At 42.9% G+C, this 21,582-nt stretch overlaps 2 protein-coding genes across 5 annotated transcripts in view; one reads left to right on the top strand and one right to left on the bottom strand.

The window, feature by feature from the left end:
- LOC123367557 (elongin-A-like) overlaps positions 1–6,588 on the bottom strand; it is a 35,223-nt gene extending 28,635 nt beyond the window's left edge. Inside the window, exon 1 of the mRNA XM_045011879.1 lies at positions 6,426–6,588. Coding sequence (XP_044867814.1) covers positions 6,426–6,503 — 78 coding nt within the window. The 5' untranslated portion in view covers positions 6,504–6,588. The remainder of the gene's footprint in view (positions 1–6,425) is intronic.
- Positions 6,306–21,188, top strand: KLHL31 (kelch like family member 31). 4 transcript variants are annotated; one of them, XM_045011878.1, is made up of 4 exons: positions 6,306–6,388; positions 13,248–13,307; positions 15,947–17,150; positions 20,456–21,188. In XM_045011878.1, the coding sequence occupies exons 3-4, from the start codon at positions 15,979–15,981 to the stop codon at positions 21,186–21,188; spliced, it is 1,905 nt and encodes a 634-aa protein (XP_044867813.1). In that variant the 5' UTR covers positions 6,306–6,388; positions 13,248–13,307; positions 15,947–15,978. The 4 variants fall into 4 exon arrangements, with proteins under 4 accessions (XP_044867813.1, XP_044867809.1, XP_044867810.1 ...); XM_045011874.1 differs by lacking the exon at positions 6,306–6,388 and adding an exon at positions 6,786–6,897; XM_045011875.1 differs by lacking the exon at positions 6,306–6,388 and adding an exon at positions 7,131–7,261.
- The last annotated feature ends 394 nt before the right edge of the window (positions 21,189–21,582 follow it).

The raw sequence follows: 21,582 nt of genomic DNA, 5'->3' as shown, positions 1-21,582 counted from the left end.
GATGTAGAGCTAAGGACAGCATTTGCTCTATAAACCACCACATTGTATTTTCATCTCACTATCAACTGTCTATTCACCATAAACCAGGGATAGGCAACCTATGGCACGTGTGCCGAAGGTGGCACGCGAGCTGATTTTCAGTGGCACTCACACTGCCCTGATCCTGGCCACCGGTCCGGGGGGCTCTGTATTTTAATTTAATTTTAAATGAAGCATCTTAAACATTTTAAAAACCTTATTTACTTTACATACAATAGTTTAGTTATATATTATGACTTCTAGAAAGAGACCTTCTAAAATATGTTCAAATGTATGACTGGCACGCGAAACCTTAAATTAGAGTGAATAAATGAAGACAACACACCACTTCTGAAAGGTAGCCGACCCCTGCCATAAACCCTACATCTTTTTCTGAGTAACTGCTTTCCAAAATACAGTCCCCTTTATCCCCTTCTTTAAGTGTAGCCTACACTCATGGCTCCTAGATGTAACCTTGCATTTAGCTGCATTAACATGTGTGTTGTTCAAGTGAGCCCAGCTTACCATGGTTTACAGATCGCTCTCTAGAACAGCACTGTCATCATTTACCCCTTCCAATTTTTGGATTATCTGCAATTTTTACCAGCAATGTTTTTATGTTATCTTCCAGATCAACAAATTCTGAATAGCATCAGGCCAAGAACAGATCCTTGGCACCCCCATTAAAAACACTCACATTGAATGAGGATTCCCTATTTATAATTACTTTAAAGATTTAACAGGCAGTTTTTAAGCCATTGAATATGTGCTGCATTGATTTTGTACAGGGCTAATTTAATTATCAGAGTGTTGTGTAGTAATAAATCAAATGCCTTAAAGAAGTCTAATTATACTATGTCACTGTTGCCGTTGCCACCAAATTTATTATCTCATGAAAAAAATTGAGTTTGACAAGATCCATTTTCCATAAAAACATTTTGATTGCCAGAATTATGCTTCCATCCTTTAAGTCTTTACTGATTACATCCCACATAAGCCATTCCACTATTTTGGAGAGGAAAAATGACCAGCTGATTGGCCTATATTTGCTTGGGTCACCATTTTACCCATTTTAAAAACTGGCACAACATTAGCTTGGTTAAACAGCTAAATCAATAGCTCACAAAGCTCCTCGGCCAATTCTTTTATTACTCCTGGATGCAAGTTACTCAGTTCTGCAGATATGAAAGTGTTTACTTTTAGCAACTTCTGTCAGAATAGAAAATATTTAATTATCACTGTGAGCTGTGATAGTCTTCCAGCTTCTTCCCAAACACAGAACAGAAATATTTGTTGAACTCATCTGCTTTCCTTATGCATCATTATTGATAATTTTACCATCCCTATCTAATAACAGATCTAAAACATTGCAAGAGTTTCTTTTGTGCCTCATTTTAAAAATTCCTTCTTTAATCCTACTGGCCATATTTTTTATTGATATGTTTAGCTTCCCTCAGCAACTGACTGTTTAATGACTGCTAGTTTATAGCCATTGCCATCAACTTTCCCTTTTTCAATTTGTTATACATTTTCATTTTGCATTGCTGTTTTCCTTTCCTAACCAGGAAGTTTGTTTTTAAAACAAACAAAGTCTTTTGTGATTGCTGCGCTGTTGTTCTGGGGACAATTAGTCAACTCCCAAACATCGTTCACATTGACTGGGAGGAAAGACGTACACAAAACAACTTCAACATCAAGAAATTAGCCCTTTTAAAGCACCAAGCATATATTACTGGTCAGGACTACATCTATCTCACGTGCACACATGCGTGGGCACACACCTCTCTCAGAACTCTGTACATTTACTAATCTAAAATAATTTTAAATTTGACAGCAAATCTTTTAAACAGTAAGGCCCAGATCCACAAAGGTACTTAGACAACTAAACCCCTAGAATTAGACAGCTAAATCTGGTTTTCAGTCACCACTGTAATCCACAAAACCGGAAAGCCAGGAGCCCAGCCCACCCGCTCTGGCCACCGTCATCGCCTATTCCAAACAGCCAGAGGAGCCGGAGCCGGTGCTGATGGCCGTCAAGGAGGAAATCATGCAGGAGATGCAGGTCTTGTCATCCAGCAGGGAGCCGGTTTGATAATTTTACCATCCCTATCTAATAACAGATCTAAAACATTGCAAGAGTTTCTTGTTCAGCCGCCGCCTAACTCTAAGAAAACTTCTACTGGAAAAACTTATAGGAGCTTAAGTTTCTGTCTCTAAACATGTACACTGATGCCTCTCTCCTTTCTAACACAATCTACAAACTAGGAGAAGATGAGCCTTCGCCTTCCTAGCTCACCCCTGGGGCCCAATCCTGTAGGTGTGCTTAGAAGCTCCCTACCAGATTGGGTCCCATTCAAAATCTGTCTAGACCAGGCAGGGCCATCCCTACTTACTCTGGGGCCCTACACAGCCCCCTCATGGGGTGGGGGCAGGCCCCAGGCCTCTGTGGGGGGGCAGGCTTGGGGGAAAAGGGGGAACCACCCCCCAGCACTCACCAGCGGCACGCCTGGGGCCAGGTCTGCACTTCCTGCCGCCAGTGAGTGCAGGCCCAGCATGCTGCAGAGCTCAGGGGAGTGGGGGCGGGGCTGGGGCGGAGCAGGGGTGGGAAGAGGCGGGGGCCCTGGGAAATTTGGTGCCCCAAATTTCCTGGGGCCCTATGCATCTGCATACTTTGCGTATGGGTAAGGACGGCCCTGAGAACAGGAGGATGAGGTGGGAGGGTGAAGACAATCACCAGGTGGTTAGAGCAGTGGTTTTCAAACTGCAGATTGTGACCCAGTACTGGGTCACGGAATTTAAGGCACTGGATCGCGGCGGCTCTGGTCAGCGCTGCCGACCGGGACATTACATGTCCCGTCGGCGGTGCTGCCCAGCTAAGGCAGGCTAGTCCCTACCTGCTCTGACACCACGCTGCACCCCAGGAGTGGCCAGCACCAGGTCTGGCTCCAAAGCAGGAGAGGCCACAGGGCTCCATGCACTGCCCTTGCCCCGAGCACCAGCTCCGCGCTCCCAGGGTGGGGGGCAGTGCCTGCGGGCAAGAGCCACATGGAGCCACTTACGTGCCTCTGCCTGGGAGCCAGACCTGCTGCTGGCCGCTTCCGGGGCGCAGCGCCATCCACTGCGCCAGAACAGGCAGGAAGCCTGCCTTAGCAGCCCCGCTGTGCCGCTGACCAGGAACCACCCAAAGTAAGCCCATCCCTCAACCCCCACCCCAAACCCGGAGCCCCCTCCTGCATCCCAAACCCCTCATCCCCAGCCCCAGCCCAGAGCCTGCACCCCCAACCCAGAGCCCTGACCCCCCTAGATATACCCTAGGTGATGCAATGCTTAAGTCTCTTTGTAGATCCTGGCCAAAGTTGTGACATTCCCCATTTTGCCCCCAGTTATATAGACACAAGTTTTAAAATTGCCAGCCATGCAAACTCAGCCAGGGCTCTGACAGTCAAACATGCTTACTCCCTTCTGATCTTCCATCACCAATAATAAACATTCTACAGGGCAACTAAGGCTTGCAGTCACACCTGTGTAATGCCAGTGATGGTTAGTGGGTTTGAAGAGCTGAAAGTGGGAGCATAATTTGCAAGCAACAGCTGCACAGGTGTCACTGAGGATATGGTCTGCAGAAACAACAAAAAACATTCAGCACAGGAAAACAACCTGCTACTTTGACTCTCATAGCCAGCACAAATAGAAAATACCCTTGAAATAGAAGTGAAGATAAGACATAGGTGTCTAAATAAAGATTATGAATATCACACACACACACACGAAAAATGTAACCATAAATCAGTTCCAAGTTTTAAGTTCAGGAACCACCAATTAATTATTATTATTTAAAAATTATAGCTGTTCTCTGTATACAATAGCTTTGACAGATAACGCCTTACTGTATTCTGCCCAGGCTTGTAACTTTCAACAATGGTATCTGATTAAATGTTATACTTGGGGCTCGTCAACACTGGGAACTTGCATCCAAAATCCACACCCGAGAGAGGTAACTAGGCTGACCTAACCCTTGGTGTAGACCGAGCTAGGTGAACAGGAGACTTCCTCCATTGATTCTTGACCTATCTACTGCCTCTCGGGGAGGTGAATTACCTATTGCAATGGGAGAACCTCTCCTGTTGGTGTCGGTAATGTCTACACTGAAGCACTACAGCAGCACAGCTTCAGCTCTGCTGCTGTAGTGTTAAGCACAGACATACCTTCAGTTTCCTTTAAAGATGAAGTTGGATGCTCATTAGTTGTTTATCCCTTTACTAGCCACAATATCTTGACAGCAGCCAGTGGAATCCTGCTAATCTTCCTGCTCAGGTCTGGTTTCATCTTAGTTTGCTTTAGTGGTCAAATACTGATCCTTCAGATCAGACTGATCTGTGTTTGAGGTTTGGTTCTGGGTACTTCCCATCTGGCTACTTCTTATAGCTCCTGGGCAATCCTGCTATCCTACTGGTTACTGGATTCCTTTTTAAGCTTGGGAGCAGCTTTGTCCTTCTGGCATGACTGGAATATGCAATAACTTTCTTACACTGTTTCAGCCTCTCTCTGTTGTATAGCATTAGCAAAGTCATAAAGGCTCATTTGTCACACTTAGAACCGCTATCAAATACAAAGCAGTTTGCACCCCAGAAGCTCAACGTGTTTTAGCTTTCTAGTCTGAGTGCCAAGAAGCCTTCGGACATAACCAACACTGTTACTTAGATGAGTTTGCTTTAGATGCTCTGTTATATCGAGGTCACAAGTTCTAATTTTCTTCTCACCATTCTGTTCCTTATTCTCATCATAAACCACTACCACCACTACTATTCTAGAGAGTCTCCTGATATTAAAAAAAGCATGTCCCTATAAACTGGATAAAATTACCATGACTTGCCCCACTCCGGGTCAAAATAACCGAAGAGAAATGACAACAAAGGCCAACTGACCTTAAGCAGCTTTTCAAGATTAGTTTATGAAGTAACTCATAACAGACATGTTCTTACAGAAGACCTTCCCGCCTCAGTCATCAGAAGGTACTGACATGTCAATCCTTTCATTTCCAAATTTAAAGAATGTGCTCCTCCAAATTATCTTTAAAACACTCAATGTCAGCACCACTGGAATATCAAAACAAATGAGAGACAGGATTTAGCTTAAGCAATGATTCTTCAAATACTTCTAACCAAGAGTAATATTATACAATAGAACCTCAGAGTTATGAACTGATGGTCAACTACACATCTCATTTGAAACCAGAAGTATGCAGTCAGGCAACAGCAAGGGTGGGGTGGGGAGAAAAATATATTTAACACACTACTGTGTTAAAGGTAAGCCACTAAAAAAATGAAGGGAAAGTTTTAAAAAGTATATGACAAGGTAAGGAAACTGTTTCTGTGCTTGTTTCATTTAAATTAAGATAGATAAAAGCAGCATTTGTCTTCTGCATAGTAAAGTTTCAAAGTTGTATGAAGTCAATGTTCAGTTGTAAACTTTTGAAAGAACCATAACGTTTTACGACCATTTCAGAGTTATGAACAACCTCCCTTCCAGAAGTGTTTGTAGCTGAGGGTCTACTGTACATGTGACTACTCCCATTAAATTCAACAGGGCTACTCATCTAAGGCAGCACTGATGGAACTGTCATTTCAATATCATTATTATACTATCATCATGGCTTCCCTTAGAGATATTAAACACATAAATCAAATATAAGACGCATGGGAATAAACACTGATTTTTGCATCAACATGAGCTTTAATACATAATCAAAAAGGTAAAAGTTAGATACGTTAAATTAAATCAGTTAAAACTAAATTTCACTATATATAAATAAATGACTTTATATTTTGCTTTCAAAAGTACATTTTAAAACACTAAATGCTTAAGATTTTATTCCTATTGCTTTTTAAGCTTGTTTGTAGCACCTCCTTATAGGCTTCTCTCTCTTGGATTTGCTGTGCATATCAAACAGACATTGGACTCTCTCCAGCAGGCATCCACTCATTGCCACAGGACTGCAGCAGGACAGCTCTCCTTATCTGTCAAAATGGCTTTTTAATTTCTTGTTCAGGAGCTTTGAAAAATAACTCTGCTTGGACCACACAGGCCATTCAGCACTAGGCTGTGCAAAGCTAAAGCAGGGGAAGTTTCAGGCCTAACAAGTGCCAAGGGGGATAAATGGATCTAGGTGCTCTCAGGATGAAGCAGAAGCTTTAGGGGTCATCAGCTGAAGGCAATAAAGTCAGTGAAACCACGAACTCGCCTCGCAGAGGGACCTGCCAGAGGGATCCCGCAGCTTGTGTGCGGGGGTCACGGGGGGCGGCCAGCCAGAAACAGGCCCCAGCCCAGCAGCCCCCGCAGGGCGCTGGCTCCAGCCTCCTCTCCTAGGCAGGTGCGGGGTGGCCTGGGGCGCGGGGGCGAGGCGGTACCTTTTGGGGATCCTGAGTCTGGCCGAGCCGCTCTTTCAGATACAAGACCCTCGGCACCAGGCTCGCAGCCTCTGCCATAGCAAAGCCCTGCAGCGCCCAGGCACCCGGCCCAGCCGCCACGCCACGCGCCCGCGCAGCTCCGAGCTCTCGGCGGGCCGCACCTGCCCCCCGGCGGCGCCTCTTATAGCAGCGCCCTGAGCGCCACAGCCCGGCCGGGCCTGTCCCTCCTCGCGTGCCGGCGGGGCGGAGCTCTGAGCAGCGCCTCTCCCCGGGCTCAGCCCTGCAGCCGGCGCCCGCCCGTCAGTGCCGCCCGCTTTCCACCCTCTCTCTGCCTGGGGGCGCCCCTTCCTCCCCGTCCAGCCTTTCCCCGGGGTCCCACCCCCTCCCGGCATGTGTCTCCTCCCTTCGCCCCCCCACACACTTCGTCCGCCTCCTGCTGCTTGAGAACCAGTGACCTGTATTGTCCAGCCCGGTGGGTCCCAGGATCAGGGAAGGGCAGGTGGGGGAGGGCTGGGCATTAGCTTTGGAACTGGACCAACTGCTGTGTGGGGAGAGAGCCGACGTTAAGGTGCTGCCGTGGCAGTACTTTCAGCATCGTACTGCCAGGGCCGCTGACAGGGGGAGGAGGGGTGGGCAAAAGGGGCAGCTGGCCCTGGGCCCTTTAAATCACTGCCGGAGCCCCAGGCAGCACAGGCCAGGCTGAGGCAGCCCTGAAGGGCTGGCTGGAGGAGTCTAGCCCCAGCCCTGCCCCTTCCACCCAAGACCCTGCCCCCTTCAGGGGGCCCAGAGTGGCCCTTCCCCTACCTTGCCCAGGACTCCGGCTGCCCTGCATACCGGTAAGTCCTTTACGTTACTTTTCACCCCTGGAGAGAGCCAAGCTTTGGAGCCTGTACAGAGCTGAGCTGCGCAACCTGCCTCTCGCCCCCAACTTGGGCCAATCAAAGCTGTGACCTCCAGCACCTTGTCTCTCCCACAACCTAATGAAACATTTTCAGGAAAACTCGGCTCTGTTGATGTGGACAAAATAAAATCAACAACGTTTTCACCCAGCTCCAGTTTGTCTTTTCTCCAGCTTGGAGGATCAGAGCCCTCATGGATGCCCCCGACCCCTTGTTAATTTTGGGCTCCCTTGTTCCGCTCTCTTGGTTAAGTCTGCGACTCTCTAAGCAGCCCACATTCCTCCCATCTCTTCCCTTATGCTCCCCAGTGACTGGATTGGGGGTTCTTCCAGTATCATTTCTGTTTGGGGAGCAGACATGAAGAAGGCAGAGCCTTTGCTTGCCTTTTTCTCCCCATCCATCACCATCATCATCATCACTGTGGCAGGGCCCACCCAGTGCTTAATTCTTGCCAGGTCTTGCCAGGGCTGGCACCGCTAGGCTGGCAGTTCATAGCCCCAGCACCTCTGGGCTTGCTGCATCAGTTGAGAATGTAAAAACATTGCTTGAGCCATGTAATTGATTGAGCTCCAGCACCCCTTTCATTACAAATTAAGCACTCGCCAGGTCACTCTCCCTGGCAGGTTTTATACCCAGGCAGTGGTGGAGGATGCCCCGGCTGCTCTTGCTAACACCACCACCAAAGCAGACTCTGGCCCTTCCACCAGCCATTGAAACCCCTAGGAAGCTTTGAAGACACCATGATTTCACAGACATTGATTTGTAGGTGCCATCAGTGCTTAATTTGTAATGAAAGAGGTGCTGGAGCTCAAGCAATTGAATGCTAGAGCTCAAGCATTTTTTTTACATTCATCAGTGATGCAACAATGAACTGCCAAACCTAGCGGTGACAGGGCTCAGCCCTGAAAAGCCCTGGCACAAATTAAGCTCTGGGTGCAATTAGTAATTCATGTAGTCCTACCACATGCAGCATGGTAGAAGAGTGACCTAGTGGAGAGGGCACTGGACTCAAGAGCAGGGTTCAATTCTGGACTCAGCCACATACCTTCTGTGTGACCTTGCTTAACCTACTCTGCACCTCATTTCCCCTTTAGTGAAATGGGGATAAGGTTTCCCTACTTCACAGGAGTAGTGAGGACAAAAATCCATTAGGAGCTATGGTGATGAGTGCTATATGAGTACCTAGATAGAGAGAGGGAATGTGGTGGTCAATTATTTTTGTAATATTCTCATCATCATGAAGTTTACTGTAGTGTCTCCCTATGATAGCATTCTAGGTTCTCACTAAACAGCAAAACTCCTCTAGTAGAGGGTGCTAGCAAGGACAAGTCCAGATATGTCCAAAAATATTATTATTATTATACTATAACAAACACACGCGCTTCCCAGATAATATGAAAGGACATGATCCCTACTTGGAAGACCTTACAAGTTTTTAACATGACATAAGAGGTGAAGGAGAATGAAGGTAACACACAGTAGGGTAGGGAATGGGGAGTAAGATGAGAGTTGCAGCAATACAGTAGTACAGCTACTCATTTTAGGCATATGTCCTTATTGGTGGCTCTGTTAAGCATTTTTTTTGTATCTTATTTCTTTTTTTAATTTTTATATAACAGGCCAGGTCCTGTCCAACATTAAGATTAGTTAGCTGGCCACTTGAGAATCCTCCCTGCCTATTAGAATCCTCAGGTAGCATGGCATAGAGTTGTTGTAGTGAGTCCTACCGTCTGACATGGCATGAATGATGGGGACCCGAGGAAGGGATGTGGCTGGAAGTCCCTTATGCCCCAGTGACGCTGTGACACTGAACCCCATATTCTTCATAGAAATATTGTTATGATGTGAATATGGCATAACTAAGATATGTTTCATGCAAGATAGGTCATGTGAGGTATCATTGGAAAGGATATCAACTGAATGTGATTATCCAATTTGTATGCATGTGTCATTTCTGTATCAGAGGTTAGGAATATTGACTATGTAACAATTACAACTGTGTGTGTATTTGGGGGAACACCCACCAGACCGTAGGCAATCATCCTCAGTCGGCCATTAGGAAGAACAATAAGACTTGGAAGATACTTAATCTCCCACCTTCCTGAGAAGCTCACTGGATTTCTGCTTTGACACTACAGGGTCAGGTGATTGGGTCACCTGGTATTAGACGCCCATCTGAGGCTTTAAGTGTTTTTCCATTAAGAGGGGGTGAGGAGTCACACTGGGAAACAAAAGATTCCCGCTTTATGTAAATTCTATTTAAGGCTGGGAAGTAAGGCAATCAGGACTCTTCTCCATTGCCTCCCAGTCCAAGAAGGAAGATTGCTAAAAACAACTGAAGGGAAAGGCAAGGGCTAAGTCCAGGATGAGACAGGGGTCCAGTCTGTAAAGAGAAATAACTGGAACTCTAAGCTACAGAAGCTCTGCAACCTGCCTAAAACAACATTTAGGGTGAGAAATTACACCTTGTAACCTGTTTCTTGAGTGTATTAAGTTTAGTTTGTGTGTCTTGTTTTATTTTCTCAGTAAACTGCTTTGTTCTGTTTGCTATCCCTTATAATCACTTAAAATTTACCTTTTGTAGTTAATAAACTTATTGTTTATTTCAAAACCTAGGTTTTGCAATTCATATCTGGGGGGAGCAAAAAGCTGTGCATATCTCTTCCACATTGAGGGAGAGGGTGAATTTTTATGAACTTGCACTGTGCAGATCTTTCTGTACAGCACAAGACAATATTATTTTTGGTTTATACCCTACAGGATGTGTGCACATGAGTGCTGGTGATTCTCCTAGCTAAGTCCTCCCACACAGAGCTGATTTCAGTCTGTGTCTGCATCTGGGTGTGGACTTACCTGTGTGTGTGTGCTAATAATTGGAGATATACCAATCTCCTAGAACTGGAAAGGACCTTGAAAGGTCATTGAGTCCAGCCCCCTGCCTTCACTAGCAGGACCAAGTACTGATTTTGCCCCAGCTCCCTAAGTGGCCCCCTAAAGGATTGAACTCACAACCTTGGGTTTAGCAGGCCAATGCTCAAACCACTTGAGCTATCCCTCCCCAGGAAAGCCTAGCACACCAAGAATAGGGTGAGGAATCCCAGGCTGGTAGAAAGGGTGGGCTCAGTGAGACCCCAGCACATCAGGTGGCACCCTGGATGGGAGGGTCCAACTCATCACAGACCCCCATCTGCAGAAGGCCACAGCCACTGTTTACTAGGCTGCAGTCTGGTGGATGGACAATTCAGGAATAGTTGGTCACAAAAGGCACCTTTGCACCTTTCCACCCGTCCCACTCCTTCAAGTACTGCTCAGCCACAGCTGAGGATCTGGTCCACTCAACAGATTTTACTCACTTATTGTGGGTATCAAGGAATAAGAGAATTTTCCAAAAATAGTAGTGACTTGACATATTGGTGGAAATGCATGCCCCTATATGAATCTATGTGTGATGAAGAGTAAATGCTTTACTTTATTTTACCTATTTTTCTTAAATAAGCAGTGCATTGTTTAACAAGCAGATGTAATCAGGGTTTGTCTTTTGAATTGTGTCGGAGGGGGAAAGCTACACCTTGTGCCAAAATGTCTTGGAAAGGCTCTGTTCTTAGGGTGGGAAGAGTAAAACCGTGAAGTCCACCAATACATCAATGTCAAGGTCACAAAAATGGATGAGGAGTTTCTCTCATAAGAGGTGCTACAGATGATGGACTGGAACCAATGTTGGCGTTGGAAGTCCTGTGCATTTACTAATAGTAGGGTATAACAGCCTCCTGTTATAAGGTGTTTTGAATTTTTGTTACCTAATAACACAGGGACAGGACAGAAGGTCAAATCCTGACTCCATTCTGTCTGTGATACTTATGTGGCTCCCATTGCTGTAGTATCTGAACACCTCCCTGTCTCTAATGTATTTAGCTTCACAACAGCCCTGTAAGGTGGAAATGGGGAACTGAAGCACAGAGAGATTCAATGACTTGTCCATGGTCACATAGGAAGCCTTTGGTAGAGCAACGTATTGAACCCAGGCTTCCAGAGTCCTAGGCTAGCACCCTAACCATTAGACAGCTTTCGTCCTGATGGGAGCTTTGCCACTGAGTTGAATGGGGCCAAGCTTTCCCCTAAATCTGTGAAGCTGAATGACTTGCTTGTCAAAAAATGTGTGAGTTCATTGTATGCAGTGAATTTTAAAAAGTTAATTTAATTATAATGAAAATTGCTATACTTGTATAACATCTTTCATGTTTTAAAGAAATATTAGGAAGGGGGTTAAAAATTAATGTATCAACTCTACATAACAAAGGGATTTTTAGGTAGGCAGAATGGAATTACCATTACATTTGAATTGTCTTTCCTATTGGGGTCAATGTCTTTCCTATTGGGGTCAGTGCCCCTATTCTTGAAAATGTACCATGGAATATTTTTATGTATTATTGTAATATTTGTCACAGCCTTGGTTTTGCATACTGCACATCTTATTCAAAAGATGGCAGCTCTAGCAACACAGCACACCCTAGCACTATGATGGGGATTTAGTTCAGTATGAACTCAAGGGAAAGAGCACCATGTACTGAATGGCCAAAACCACATCCTGGTGTACTCGCATTTTCCTTGGATATCTCTCATCTTGGCAGGGTTGTGACTGTATTAGGGCTATCACTGATGAGAGCTGATGGACCTCAGGAGGCTGAAGGTATCTTTTTATCTACAGTACAGAAGTAAGACTGATAGTGGCATTGCAAGCTTCCCTGAACCACTACTTTGTGGAGATACTACTCTGGAGATACTTCTTGGAGAAGTGAAAGGATTTTGTGTCCATGCAGTATCTGAAAAATGTCAGCTGGTGCCAACCATGATGGAGATTTGTTTGTTTGTTTCTGAGATGTGGACAGCTGTCCGGTAGGAACTGAACTCAGTTTACACAGGTCACTTATGGTAATTGTTCTTAGTCACTACTAGCTTGAAGGACATATTCCACCATCAGGCTTGCAAAGAAATCCTCATATTCTGAGTAAAACTCGGTGGCAGGATCATGATCTGTGTTTGAATCATTAACCTGTGAATAGGGCCGGCTTCAGGGGTTTTGCCGCCCCAAGCAGCCAAAAAAAAAAAAAAAAGCCGCAATCGCGATCTGTAGCAATTCATCGGGAGGTCCTTCGCTCCGAGCGGGAGTGAGGGACCCTCCGCCGAATTGCCGCCGAATACCTGAATGTGCCGCCCCGCTCCGGAATGGCCGCCCGAAGCACCTGCTTGCTAAGCTGGTGCCTGGAGCCGGCCTTGCCTATGAAGGGCTCAGTATCCCATTACTAGTCCGCCTCCGACACCCAGTACCTTGTCTTGTGGGGAGAAGGTTATTTGCATTTCTTTGGAATAGCAATGCAGTTATCATGTTGTTGTGAGTGACCGCAGCACTATTGTGATGATGATCCTCTATCCGAATAAGATATGTGACCTATATTTACTTAAACTCATAGTGACAGAAAGAAACCTACACTGTAGATGGTGGAGAGAAGAGGTCTGAATCAGGCTGTATTTTGTCCATCTGGGACAAATAATACAGTTATCATAAACAGTTTCTCCCAGAGAGGTTGGCATGAGGCTGGATGGGGGGAGAATGCCCTTTCCAGGAGCTTGCCCTATATTTCCCTTGCACATCTATGTTTATATCTAAGAGACAAGTTTGTTCCCTTATTTTTTAAAAGTCAGGCAAGCAAAGGAAACCTAACCCCCCGGATGGCAGAGAGAGAGAGACGAGGAGGAGGGGTCACTTTAAAGGGCCCCAGAGCGCTGACACCAGCCTCTTTTATTCACTGTGACAGCAAAGGGTCACGCTAGAACTGCAATTGCTGGGACTTGTCAGGTGGACTCTGAGCTCTCTCTCTCTCTCTCTCTCTCTCTTTTTCATTCTCTCTCTTATCATTCTTCCTAGGAACAGACATTCCTACTGACACCTGGTTGGACAGCTGTAGACAGTGCATTGCTGAGGAAGGTAAGGTTGCTCCTGCTGCTGCAGTTGCTGGTCATATTCATCATGTTTCTAGGATAGGTTGTTTTTTTTTGTCTGTATCTAGCACATTTTTGGACCTGGAATGTCCTTTGGCATGAATTATTCCTCAACTGAAATCAATATGACCTCTTCTATCTATGGAAAGGCAAAAGTCTGTAGAAAACCAAATCACCCGAGGCTTGAAAAACTTAAAAATAAAATTAAGATATTTTCATGGTGTGTTGGTTGATATCTTTCTTTGCTTTTGCATTTCCTTTTGCTTTTCCTTCTTCTTCAAATGCTTTTGCATTTAACTCATTGGCTGCTAATCAAACAAACTAGCTCATTAAATTTCTGTTGATAGAAAAGTACATGGTAAGGAAAACTTTGGAGAATTATTTTTATAACAAACAACATTTAAAATTATTGGATCTAAAATAATTCTTGTTTTCATGAACAAATGGTGCATGTGTTAAAGTTTATAAAGTTTAAGTATCTCTGAAAATATTTAAAACCACAGTTTTGCTTGCCAAGGTAATATTATCTAGCCATCTATAAAGTTTGTGAATAGAATATGTAAACACATCCAAAGTTCGGTCTCTTTTTCAGTCTGTAACAATGAAATATATATTGCACTTTCTGTAGTTTAAATAGGTTGCAAATCATCATTTGAAACAATCAAGTGTGTCCAAAGTGGCAAATACACCTTAAATTGAACCTGTCTTAAAATGGCAAGCTGCTGTGTGAGTGTTACTATTCCTAGAACTGACTCTGATAGGTTTCAACAGATGCAGCTCTTGGAATGCAGCCGGGGTGGGCAGGGAGAAGGGGAGCAGCTGACCCACCTCTTTGGCAAGGGGACATTTTGGAATCTCAGCTCATTCTGGCATGCAGTGACACTGAGACACTGACGTTTTCGGCACACATGGGCCTCTCTCGCACTGCACACAGTCATCACCCAGCAGGAAAAAAAAAAGCCTGGTTCTTACAGCGGAACTAACCATTCCTTTCTATAATTAAAATGCTGACTTATTATAAGCTGCATGCTTGAGGAAGTTGAATGTGATGAGATTTTACAAGGAAATATTGGAGCGGCTTATTTAAAAAATCTAGTAAATGATGCCGCTTCTTATTTTATCATTAAATAGCATTCCTCCAAGTTCTGTCCTTGTCTAGGGGGTTAGGATCAGAATTTGAGGAAATTGTGTCAGAATGCAAGAAAATAGTGTATCTTAGGTATAATGCTGTATTTGATTAGTGTCGGTGACTCATTTCATTGATGTATTATTTAAGACCAGGACCTTTCTTTAATGTGTATTTGCTTATATTCTGTAAATGAAATAACTCCTCTGAAGAACACACAGGGCCTTCTCCCATTGAATTCAACAGAAGTTTGGCCACTGACTTCAGTGAGAGCAGGAATTTGCCCATAGTTTATATGCATAATTTAAATAGTTAATCTAATGTTATTGTATAAAAGTGAGGATTCTCTTCACATACAGAAATGGCTTCTTAAATCTAATACCTGTTGCTAAGTCTGTATCAATTCTTTTACAAAACAAAGTTAGGCTTTTTTTTTCAGAAATACCCTCAATAATTGATGATGAAATTGTGGGCACCATAATTTCAATTATGGACAGTACGATATAAATATGGGAAAGCTTGTGAAGTAAATTATATGTAGAAGGGCATTTCTGAATGACATGGAAATAGTATCAGAGGGGTAGCCATGTTAGTCTGGATCTGTAAAAAGCGACGAAGAGTCCTATGGCACCTTATAGACTAACAGACATATTGGAGCATAAGCTTTCATGGGTGAATGTCTGACGAAGTGGGTATTCACCCACGAAAGCTTATGCTCCAATACGTCTGTTAATCAATAAGGTGCCATAGGACTCTGTCGCTTTTGACATGGAAATGGTATTCCATAAACCTAATAAATCTACAATTCCAATCCTGAAAGCACTCAGGCTCAGATCCTCAGTCTAAAAATACAGACAACCATGACTAAAATACACTTTCCCAAAAAATGTTTCGTACTCTTTATTTGTGGAAAACTTTCCCCATTTTTAATTTCCGTGTGTCAGATTCTGAACTCATTTACATCACTGTAAATTGTGAGTAGCACTTCTGAAAGCAAGAACAGAATCCGATCCTATCCCTTTATTGTGTTTTTGACTAAAAAAATTATAGGTCTGGGTCCTGATTTTAAAATATTATTCTATTTTTTAAAGTTTATACTTAGCCAAACTCATTTTACTTCTGGGAAACAGAAACTTCTAAATTTGGATTTAGAGAACTCTTGCAGTTCCACTGAATTTGCATACTAAATTCATTCTTGGGGAAACTTGATTTTTGTGATCTTGTTATAAACAAGAGTTAATTTTAAATGCATTCTTGCTATATAACTATAATTCCAGATGAATCCTACTCAGTATTTATTATTAGCAACCACACTCCAATGCAGTCCAATAAAACACACAATTTTAAGTTTTGAAGTAGTAGTAAGATATGTTACTTTGTGTTCTGTTCTTACAGTGGTTCCATTTATTGATAAAGTTTAAACTCTGTTGGGTCATCAGTCAGATGTTAAATACTTATAACTGAAACGTAACTCTAAACTTTATCATTGTATTTTTCAGCAAGCTCTTGGCTGTGATATTCTATTGCAGTCATGGCTCCTAAAAAGAAGAATGTCAAAAAGAACAAAGGCGATATCAATGAGATGACTATAATTGTGGAGGATGGCCCCCTAAGTAAACTAAATGGCTTGAATGGCTTCTTAGACGGAGGGAATGGCTTCAGCTGTATTTCAGCTGAGGTTTCTGATTCTTCTTATAGCCCAAATCTCTTGGAAGGGCTAAGCAGAATGAGGCAGGAAAATTTTCTTTGTGACTTGATTATTGGTACCAAAACCAAATCCTTCAATGTTCACAAGGTGGTGATGGCTTCATGCAGCGACTACTTTCATAACATCTTAAAGAAAGACCCATCTACTCAAAGAGTGGATCTCAATGATGTATCTCCATTGGGCCTAGCCACCGTTATCACCTATGCTTACACTGGAAAGCTAACTCTTTCACTCTACACAATAGGTAGTATAATTTCCACAGCAGTCTATCTTCAGATTCACACCCTTGTAAAGATGTGCTCTGATTTTTTGATGCAAGAAATCAATGTTGAGAACTGTATGTATATTGCCAATATTGCAGAGACATATGGACTAAAAAACACCAAGGAAGCAGCACAGAAATTTATTAGAGACAACTTCATTGAGTTTTCAGAAACAGACCAGTTCTTAAAACTTACTTTTGATCAAATCAATGAACTCCTTGCAGATGACGACTTGCAGTTGCCTTCTGAAATTGCTGCATTCCAGATAGCAATAAAATGGCTGGAATTTGACCAAAAAAGAGCAAAGTATGCTGCAGATCTCTTGGGCAACATTCGTTTTGGTACAATCTCTGCTCAAGATTTGGTCAATTATGTTCAAACTGTACCAAGAATGATGCAAGACACAGACTGCCACCGACTTCTAGTGGATGCCATGAACTACCACTTGCTTCCATATAATCAGAATACACTGCAGTCTAGAAGAACAAGGATTCGTGGAGGTTTCAGAGTCCTAGTTACTGTTGGGGGACGCCCAGCATTAACAGAAAAGTCCCTTAGCAGAGACATCTTATACAGAGATCCTGATAATGGATGGAAGAAGCTTACTGAAATGCCTGCTAAAAGTTTTAATCAGTGTGTGACTGTGATGGATGGATTTCTCTATGTGGCTGGTGGTGAAGACCAGAATGATGCCAGGAACCAGGCCAAGCATGCTGTCAGCAATTTCTGCAGGTAAATGATTATTTATAAGGGAAGGAGAGGCAGATTCCACATTGTGCAGCAGCAAATCCAAGCTTGAGTGCAAAACTTAGCAAAACCAGATAAGATTATTAGCAGTGGAGAAAAAGGATGATATTTAAAATTTTAGCTATTACAAATGTTCGACTAAAGTCACGCAAACTATCCATCCATAATCACAGATGTATAAAGAACACCACCTCCAAATCAGAAAATCTACCTCAAGCCAAAATTAAATGAATAATGGCTATTTAAATATGAAAATGCAGGAAAATTGTAAGAAGCATTAATGTTGTAACAGACCAAACAAGGCAAGAATTCTTCAAGTTCAAGAGCTATTGATGCCTTGTGGAAAACTTTGAAGAACATTTTTTAGAAATGATTGTGATTCTTTTTTTATTTTCAACATTTTTTCTATATTTCATTTATTTTGGTCTTTATTTCTCATGACATAGGTTTAGAAGCAATATCTTTGTTTCTTACATGCTACGTTGTTCCCACCCGGATAAAATACACAAAATGCTGCATAGTTTCTGAAGGACTGCAGTTCCAGTGCATTGTCCCCCTAGAACTTTATGAGTGGCAGTAATGTAGAACACAAGGAGATTTCAACCTAGAGGCCTGGGGTCAAATTATTTGTAAGGGGAACTTTCTACTGATTTTAAACGTGTTCTGCCTAAAAATCAATGGCACATTATGGCCCCATAAATGGTCCAGAAATGGGAAAACTCATGGATCTCAGTATATATCTAATACACTGTCTAATAATAATATATAAGCATAAATTGTATGCCTTTCTTTGAGCAGCTTCCCAGCACACACAGCTGTTACTCTGCTACTGTTGAGGAGAGCCCCTGAACAGGAATGCCCAAATAACCCCTCCTAGAAGGGTGGTCAGTGAGTGTACAGGGAGAACTAATGCAGCACTAACTTCCTCTGTTGTTTGGTTGGTCGGTTTCGTCATTTATGTCAATTTGCTAGGGCAAAACATTGCATAGAGGAGATGGTCCCCCCAGCTACCCCCACTTATTTCAGGCCCTGCCTGACCTCAGCCCACAGATATTTTATGTGGACTGCATGGTGGAAATTAAACAGTGAGCTGGAATAATACCACATAGTCACAGGAGTCAATGTGACCCAACCTGAATTCTATTCCTAGCTTTGCCATTGACCTTGAGCAAGTCTCTTCACTTGTCTGCATTAGTATAATTGCTTTCAGAGATATGGATGTAAAATGTCAGACAAGAGCTAACTCCTATTATTTATAAAAGCAGCAAAGAGTCTTGTGGCACCTTATAGATTAACAGACGTTTGGGAGCATGAGCTTTCATGGGTGAATACCCACTTCGTCGGATGCATGTAGTGGAAATTTCCAGGGGCAGGTATATATAAGCAAGCAAGAAGCAGTCTGGAGATAACAAGGTTAGTTCAATCAGGGAGGATGAGGCCCTCTTCTAGCAGCTGAGGTGTGAAAACCAAGAGAGGAGAAACTGGTTTTGTAGTTGGCAAGCCATTCACAGTCTTTGTTTAATCCTGAGCTGATGGTGTCAAATTTGCAGATGAACTGAAGCTCAGCAAAAAGAACAGGAGTACTTGTGGCACCTTAAAGACTAACAAATTTATTTTAGCATGAGCTTTCGTGAGCTACAGCTCACTGCGGTGTGGCTGATCTGGTTAGGTCCTGTGATGGTGTCGCTGGTGTAGATATGTGGGCAGAATTGGCATCGAGGTTTATAACAACATAAAGTCCATGCAACAAACCTCAATGCCAACTCTGCCCACATATCTACACCAGCGACACCATCACAGGACCTAACCAGATCAGCCACACCATCACCGGCTCATTCACCTGCATGTCCACCAATGTAATATATGCCATCATATGCCAGCAATGCCCCTCTGCTATGTACATTGGCCAAACTGGACAATCTCTACGGAAAAGGATAAATGGATATAAATCCGATATTAGGAATGACAATATACAAAAACCTGTAGGAGAACACTTCAACCTCCCTGGCCACACAATAGCAGATCTTAAGGTGGCCATCCTGCAGCAAAAAAACTTCAGGACCAGACTTCAGAGAGAAACTGCTGAGCTTCAGTTCATCTGCAAATTTGACACCATCAGCTCAGGATTAAACAAAGACTGTGAATGGCTTGCCAACTACAAAACCAGCTTCTCCTCTCTTGGTTTTCAAACCGCCAGCTGCTAGAAGAGGACCTCAATCTCCCTGATTGAACTAACCTCGTTATCTCTAGCCTGCTTCTTGCTTGCTTATATATACCTGCCCCTGGAAATTTCCACTACATGCGTTCGACGAAGTGGGTATTCACCCACGAAAGCTCATGCTCCCAAACGTCTGTTAGTCTATAAGGTGCCACAAGACTCTTTGCTGCTTTTACAGATCCAGACTAACACGGCTACCCCTCTGATACTTGACTCCTATTATATATTACTGATACTAACAATCCCAATGAAATTAATTAAACTTTCTCTGAGTAAGGATTTTTTGCATTAATAAGTAGTTACCAAGTTGGCCCTAAATATTTAAAATGCATCTTTTTACTGACAACAAATATACCATTTAAAATGCTTGTACAATGCTTTGAAGATAGAAATACTTACAAAGTGCCATATAAATTCTGAATTACTACTACCAAAAGGCCCAATACTGCACACATTGGGATGTTTGGCAAGATTCCTATTAACTTCAATGGCAGCAATACTGGGCTTTAAAAGAACATATGACCAGGTACAGTACAGAATATATTATATAAGAACAAATTTAATAAATACATCATTGTATTTATTATAAAGGAGCCACTATGTCACTTTTAAAGACTGGTCATGTAAAATCTTGAGATGCATATTACAAGACACATTTGAAATTAAATTACAAAAAATAGAGAATAGTATTTGAAATTAGATACTGTACAGGCACAATAGCCACTTTCCAAGGTTCTTAGGAGGTTGAGGTTTTTTAAATCAAATTACTGAAGGTAATTAGATCAAATTATGTGCTAAATACATGCCAGATTTTATTGACAAAACTATTTTTGAATTACAAAGATACATTTCTCACCCGTTAAAGAATGAAACCTATTTGTACCGAAATTTAACAAGAACTCTAACTTTCAGTTCAAGTGAATTGTAATAGCCAGACAGTAAAAATTAAACAGTGATTTAGAAGCCCCACAGTTTTAACTATAGAGTGGCAGATGTGATGTTGTAGGCCTTCCCATAGAAATATTTGAGTATTTTGATTGCATCAGTTATTCTCTGTTCTTAATGTTTGCAGATATGATCCTCGTTTCAACACATGGATTCACCTGGCCAACATGAATCAGAAGCGCACCCATTTTAGCCTGAATGTATTCAATGGCCTCCTTTTTGCAGTGGGTGGTCGCAACTCTGAAGGGTGTCTATCCTCAGTTGAATGCTATGTGCCTGCAGTTAACCAGTGGCAAATGAAGGCACCGCTGGAGGTAGCCAGGTGCTGCCATGCCAGTGCAGTCATAGATGGTAGAATCCTGGTCACAGGAGGTTACATAAATAATGCTTACTCCCGCTCTGTGTGTATGTATGACCCCAGCAATGATAGCTGGCAGGATAAGTCCACCCTTAGCACTCCAAGAGGATGGCACTGTGCTGTTTCCCTTGGGGAGAGGGTCTATGTTATGGGTGGGTCCCAACTGGGAGGTCGGGGTGAAAGGATTGATGTCCTCCCTGTTGAGTGCTACAATCCTTATGCTGGCCAGTGGAGCTATGCTGCTCCCCTGCCAACTGGAGTGAGTACTGCAGGTGCTTCAACTCTTAATGGGAAAATTTACTTGGTGGGTGGCTGGAATGAAATAGAAAAGAAATATAAGAAGTGCATTCAGTGCTATAATCCGGATCTTAATGAATGGACTGAGGAAGATGAGTTGCCTGAAGCCACAGTAGGAGTATCTTGTTGTACCATTGCCATGCCCAATAACAAAACAAGGGAATCCAGAGCTAGCTCAGTATCTTCTGTGCCAGTCAGTATTTAAACATTATAATTAGGTTTCATCAAGAATAAATAAAAAACTTTTATTTACACAGCTGTGTAGTTAACCCTTTAAGTAGCCTTCTCTGCTTATGTGGGGGCAGGAAATTGCCATTGTAAAAATTTTAATTTTACAAAACTGGCCAATTTTCATGATCTTTAAAATACATGGTGTGAAACAACATCTTTAAGATACAGTGAATGTACTTAGTGGGAATATAATGTTGCGCCACAGTTAGAACAGGGACTCAGTCCTATCCCTAACTTTGCCACTGACTTGCTGTGTTACTTTTGGCAAATCACTTAACTTCTCTCTTCCTCAGTTTCCTCATCTGTAAAATGGGGATAATAATCAACTAATGTTTTTAAAGTGCTTTGAGACTCTGGCATAAGAGGCA

The sequence above is a fragment of the Mauremys mutica genome, chromosome 3, assembly GCF_020497125.1.
Source record: "Mauremys mutica isolate MM-2020 ecotype Southern chromosome 3, ASM2049712v1, whole genome shotgun sequence".
NCBI lineage: Eukaryota > Metazoa > Chordata > Testudines > Geoemydidae > Mauremys > Mauremys mutica.
This window is presented reverse-complemented; position numbering and strand designations above follow the sequence as displayed.